The sequence below is a fragment of the Saccostrea cucullata genome, unplaced genomic scaffold (genome assembly GCF_032062105.1).
Source record: "Saccostrea cucullata isolate Sc308-1 unplaced genomic scaffold, CSIRO_AGI_Scuc_v1 ctg1693, whole genome shotgun sequence".
NCBI classification, from domain to species: domain Eukaryota; kingdom Metazoa; phylum Mollusca; class Bivalvia; order Ostreida; family Ostreidae; genus Saccostrea; species Saccostrea cuccullata.
The window spans coordinates 43671-49722 of record NW_026938848.1 but is presented as its reverse complement, the minus strand read 5'-3'; the positions used below and the strand labels follow the sequence as shown (position 1 = coordinate 49722).

Here is a 6052-nt window from a genome sequence, read left to right as displayed (position 1 = left end):
TCATTACGTTGTTGTCTTTTTTTACCAATGGAGAAAGGGAGATAATTATCTGACAGATATTTATAGCATTCTTAGAATGCCTTGATGGGGAATTGTTTGTGCACGATTTACATGAGGCAGGTGATAGCTGGATTGATTGATGCCCGTTTTATGCTGAATTTATCCATATTTTGTCATGTACTAAATTTTGAATTTTGCTGGGTGAGAGCAAATGCAGAATTTTTGCACTCTCATCCGGTCAATTCAAATTTACCGCATGTCATTTTGGCAAAATTTTGGCAGTAAAAATGAAGGGGGGAAAACTAAAAGGTTTTGGGGGTCTTTTGCAAGGATATTCTGATTTAGTTCTTTTTTTATTTGCAAGGACAGAGACGCGAGTGTATGAAAAACGTTAAAGTATGAATGAAATATATGGAGATATCTATCAGTATTCAAGTCCCAAAGTCCATTCAAAAATACAAATTAGGAGCGGAGCAAACACGGACCTCCAAAACACCGGAGATGGGGTCAGGTGCCATAGAGGAGTGAACATCCCCTGCCGACCGATCAAACCAACTGTGTGCTCCTTATCATGATCGGTAAATAACAAAAAAAAACTCGTCGACAATTCAGTATGTAAACAATGATTTAACAATCAGTATTAAAAAAATCATCAGTCAGAATTTGACTACTTGATAAATTGTAATTGCTGCAAAGGTCATTGTATCAACCATAGAACTTACGAAACGAGGACTTGAAAGAGGTTTCCGATATTCCTGTTTCAACAACTTGGTTGTCAGTAATTTACCTCGTCTTAGAAATTGTTCATACATAGAGTATCTCGTATGTATCGAATCAACCGAGAGATATTCACTAAGTATACAGGTGATGAAGGTTTGTTGCTACATAAATAAGGGAAGTTAACGTTTGATATAGTTAAGGTCGTCATGTCATAAAGTTTGGTTGTTTGATTACCATTAACGTCGTTTTCAAGTAAAATATCCAAATATGAAACATGTGTCAAACTCTGTAGTATCTTTCATTTCAAGCTCATCGGGATATATCGCATCGACATAAGAATGGAAATAACCATTGTTAATTGATAATTAACGGTATGTCGTATTAAATGTCGAGTTGAAAGCCACAACAAGGGTTTTCTTTTTCCAAGTTTAATATTTTTGCCTCATATGAATAGGGCTGCTAATAGTAAGGTGCAATTGGTATCGATGGGAATTCCAATATTTTATTGAAAGACCTGGTCTTCAAAAAGCACGTAGCTATCATCAATCAGAAACTCGAGCATCTTTTTAATATCAACTTCAGAATACTTGTGTGTACAATCAGATTGTTTCTTTTACAAAATAATTTTGCAAATGACCATGGCAAGGTAATTCAATTCACGAGTTCCTTTTTATTGAAAAAAGCAGCTGTCTATGATATCAAAAAAGTCTGGACTTGAACTAATCGTGGGGGATGGTTGTATATGAAGTTGAATAGTCCAAGTTTTTATGCTGATGATTTTGGTAAAATTTTGTGATTTCATATTTTGCAAGAGTTCCTTAGAAGTTTTAAGCATTCACATATGATTGATTTACACCACTTCTGGAATATATTGTTGCGCAGTACATGAAGTTTCTCCTTCACAACCATTAAAATGTTAGTGAGGAGTAAAGAAATAGTTTCAGTAGAACTTTTACAGGTACCAGGGCCGAGATTCATAAATCTTCTTCTCTGTACCTTTGTTTCAAGGATTTTTTGAAGTTTTAGAATCCAATATCGATATAATAATTCAAATTCATTTTGGTTGTTTTGGGATATTAAAAATATTCAAAACTGATATATTATGAGTTTGAAGAATTTCTTCCTTAGAAAGGGATTTGTGAGCATAAGTTGGATTACCACTAGTAGAATTAAACCCCAGTTCTTCTAGCATATACTAGTAATTTAAACAATGAACCTTACATGTACAAACACAGACAATGTTGTTACTTGCTTTGTCAGCAGGGATCAGTACATACTGATCGTGTAATCTATCTAATTCTTTTTTCACTCCTGAATAACTGAACACAGAAAGATAATTGGTTTTACAAATGTTAGCTAATTTTTTTTGAAAGGATCCATGAAAAATACCAATCATAAGGTAAGAAAATTGTTTGAGTTCTATTTTTTATTGAAGAAGCATTTGCCCATGATATCCAATGTCTTCTTTTTAATATATATAATTTTTTCTGATAGTTGTATACATAGTAAAGAAAAATCATATTGGATAATAATATAAAAGAAATTGATGCTAACATATGATTTTATATTTTAAAGAATCCACTTTAGAGTTATGACACTTTATACATTACAGCCAATAAATATAATGTTTCTCTTTCACAGCAGCTGATATTTTTGAGAGGGGAGAATTGTTGAACATCTAAACAACAAATTCTATGTTGTAAATTTACAGAGTGACTGTAGAAACTAAACTTACAATTCAGATGAAATTACAAAAGGAAGCTTTTGTACCATTTTTTATCCTAAATCTGCGAAAGATAACTGTTTTAATCCGCTTGAAGCACTCTCAAGTATTCATTTTATGATGAACACTTTTCTGCATTTAAAGAAAACTTGACTCTTTTTCAAATGCATACTCTGTATTCATTGTAGTATTTTTTCACGAGAGAATTTTATAAGGTATTCACAAAAGCAGACCCTGTGCAACTTTGCCAGCTTTATAAAAATTTTTTTTCGATTATTACATCCTTCGAACAAAGTATACATATTGCTTAAATTATATCCACTACATGTCCAACAGATTATGTTAAAGCCGCGGCAGAAAAAATAACTCGATGTTTCTTGAACCTTGAGCTCTCGCGAAACAGTTTATCTGTACCATGTAATCTATCCAAAACCCCAAGAACGCCGTAATTCCCAGTAAATCTGGAAAAATAAGAAGACAAATTTGTTTGGAAAATCAACCAACTATTAGACGTGTAATCTTCAGTTCTAAGCATTTGGCATATTTAGTTATACTTGCTTTAAATGATGGAAGTCATGAAATTCTGGCGATGGTAGCAATGGTAAATGGTATCCGCTATGGTGTATAATGGTAACAGTGAATGCGATAGCAAACCACCATAATGAGGTCACAAGGTTACTTCCGAATACCACTGGTCCGCACAAAAACGGAATAAGGTTGGAGACCAGCATTTCTACAGGGTGAGCATATACTGCAGTTAGTCCAACAGGGGCGGTCCATTCGTGATGCTTCTTGTGTATTCGCTTGTAGAGGAACGATGAGTGCAGAAGCCTATGAAGTATGAAAAGATGAAGAGTGCATGAATCTTTATTAAATATAGATCCAAACATTCTTTCTAATTGAAAATTTTGAAAATTGAATTATAGGATTTTTTAAAAGTTAAAACGGATATATCTGATATGATTTAGATTTTTATTAAAAACATAAAAGAAATCAAACTACTCTACATTATTTTTCCTTGATATTTTTATTTGTATTACCTATGTGCGTAATAAAATCCTATTTCCTCTATTATAATGAATCCAGAAAAGTGAAGCAAAAATACAGTGATGGAGGGTGATGTAAAAGTGAGATCTGCATCACGCCATTTTAACAGAAAGTAAAACACAACAGCCCCTGGCAACAAGATAATGGTGCTATTGAGAATTACATTGTTAAATAAATCCCAAAGCCGCCTTTTCTCTATCTGAAACGAAGGCAAACGTCATAGAGATTCCAATTTTTATAAACAAGCCCTTATTCTAACCGATACTGTACCGCTCAAAGCATTAAAACAGTTGCAAGAAAAGTTTAAAATGATGTTTTCTTGAAAATTACAGTAAAATAAGGAATGTTCCTAACCATGAGATTTTTCCCCTTTTGGATCTTATACTTGAGAATCCATCTTGGTCTGTGGTATAGATCCACCACCAGGAATCCGCCACCCACCAAAGAAAGAATGGAGAGGTAAACCGCAAATGTGGCTATAATAAAGCGTTCTGTATATTTTATTGATAAAAAATGAGGATTTAAAATCTTTCGTGTGCAAAATTTAATTTAATTGTTGTGATGTTGCATTTATCTCTTGCTTTGATAAGATGTAATAACAATCGAGCATTGATACATTCAGTTGTTTGTCATAAGTTGTGTCCCAAAATAAATAAAACAGTTCAGTTGAAATAGATTATTAATGTGTAGTTAACTTGTTTTCTTGAAATAATTGTGGTTTTAGAAAATATACTCACACCATACAACCCGGAAAAGCTCTCGAAAATCAGTATACATCATTAGCTATTTAGGATGAATAGATTTGTTAATAACGTATATCTACATATCTATATATGCGCTGTACCTGAATTGTTATCTCTACTTTCTTTCTAACGTTATGTCATTTTGTGTACATTATTTCTATATATCTTTATTTACAAGCAAATGTAACATACGAGATACATAAAGATTATCTGTCCTATATAATGTATAAATTGAAAATATCCTTCATATTCAGCTTGTATAGATTACCGAATATGGTATCATTGCTGAATTTATATTGGAACATTCCTTTTTTTTTTTTTTTTTAAAAAAAAGGGGGAATTTCTTTAATATTTGGAAAGAAATTTTGAATGTTATGGACATAAAAACGAAATTCACACTCAAAGTCTAATTGAAGAATAACAAATAGGGACCACAGCAAACACGGACCTCCAAAAATATCAGAGATGAAATCAGGTGTCATTGGAGGAGTTCAATCCCTACCAACCGGTCACACTCGCAATGTCTCATAATCTAGAAAAATGGGGAAAATCCGTAGACAATTTGACCTAATGAAAGGTTGGTTGTATTTGCAAAAAGGTAATTAACAATCATAAAACTTGCGAATTGATGACGTCAAACGAGACAGTTGATATCCTTGATCCATCGACTTGTTGACTGTATACAGAGCATGCTCTTGAGTATCAAATCAACTTGCAGACATAAACTCTGTATGTAGGTGTGACACGTATAGTGATACATCCGTAAGGGAAGTGAACGATTGAAAAGCTTATGATAATGTTAACTAAAAGTTTTGTTGTTAGGTAACCGTAAGCTTTTTTCTAGTAAAATATCTACTTATGAAAAACGCTGTGTGAGACTTAGTGGTATCTTTTATTTCTAGCTCACTGTGATATAAAGACTCGGTATATCAATGGAAGTATTCGTTGTTCATTGATAATACATCGTCAATATATCTAAATATTATACTTTCATGTAAATTAATTGAATCTGATTGGTCAAGAAACATTTTTAAAAAGCACTATTATCCGCTGAATAATGAAGCCACGCCCTCCAGCGTAGCAACAGTCAACAGTGCTTGACGACGGGTGATATTCCAAAAAATAGCGACTGCGCAGAATTTATGCGCGAACGGTTTACTGTTATATGTATTTGTATAAAACATTCAGTATAATATAATAAATATTGCATGTAGTTGAGTGTAACATTGAAAATTTTCACCCTCGAAAACCATTGTCAACCTCGGGGGTGAAAATTTTCAATGTTTACACTCAACTACATGCAATATTTATATGTAACTAAAGGTAAGTTGTCATACAATTTAGTTTGTGGGCCCTTATCAGATATACCCGGTAGAGAAATTCTTAGCACCAATGAATGATTTTTTGTAAATGAGATTAATCAATAAGTTACAAAAAAGTAAAGCACCTAAATATGAAATAGCTCAGTCAGGCTCTGTGGTATTTTTTTTTCAAGTTCTGTGATATATATATCGAGCTGGCATATGAATGGAAGTAATGAAGGATATGGAAATAACGAACAGTATTCAATGTCAAAGTCCATAAAGCAGTACAAAAATAGGAGCAGAGCAAACAAGGACCTCCAAAACATCAGAGGTGGGATCAGGTGCCATGGAGGAGTGAGCATCCCCTGCGAACCCGTCACACCCGCCGTGTGTTCCTTGTCATTATCGGGATATAACGGAAAAATCCGTCGTCAATTCGTCAGTTCAGTGTATATATAATAGTATGAAAAACTTCAGTCATCATTTGACTCAATGATAAATTGTATTTGCTGACA

The 6052-nt window shown here is 33.2% G+C and overlaps 1 protein-coding gene across 2 annotated transcripts; it reads right to left on the bottom strand.

The window, feature by feature from the left end:
- Positions 1-2680: 2680 nt before the first annotated feature.
- On the bottom strand, positions 2681-4374 carry LOC134251526 (fatty acid hydroxylase domain-containing protein 2-like). Of its 2 annotated transcripts, none has more exons than XM_062733937.1 (5): positions 4228-4374; positions 3821-3966; positions 3484-3689; positions 3002-3274; positions 2681-2904 (listed from the first exon to the last, which is right to left on the bottom strand). In XM_062733937.1, exons 1-5 carry the CDS (start codon positions 4268-4270, stop codon positions 2781-2783), a joined length of 792 nt encoding a protein of 263 aa, XP_062589921.1. In that variant the 5' UTR covers positions 4271-4374; the 3' UTR covers positions 2681-2780. The 2 variants fall into 2 exon arrangements, with proteins under 2 accessions (XP_062589921.1, XP_062589922.1); XM_062733938.1 differs by having other exon boundaries at positions 3845-3966.
- Between the last annotated feature and the right edge of the window lie 1678 nt (positions 4375-6052).

Coding starts and splice junctions, on each gene's coding strand:
- LOC134251526 (XM_062733937.1), bottom strand. CDS start 4,270: ATGATGTATACTGATTTTCGAGAGCTTTTCCGGGTTGTATGGT. Junction 3,967..4,227: donor GCTTTTCCGGGTTGTATGGT/GTGAGTATATTT, acceptor GCTTTATTATAG/CCACATTTGCGGTTTACCTC. Junction 2,905..3,001: donor CATGACTTCCATCATTTAAA/GCAAGTATAACT, acceptor TTATTTTTCCAG/ATTTACTGGGAATTACGGCG.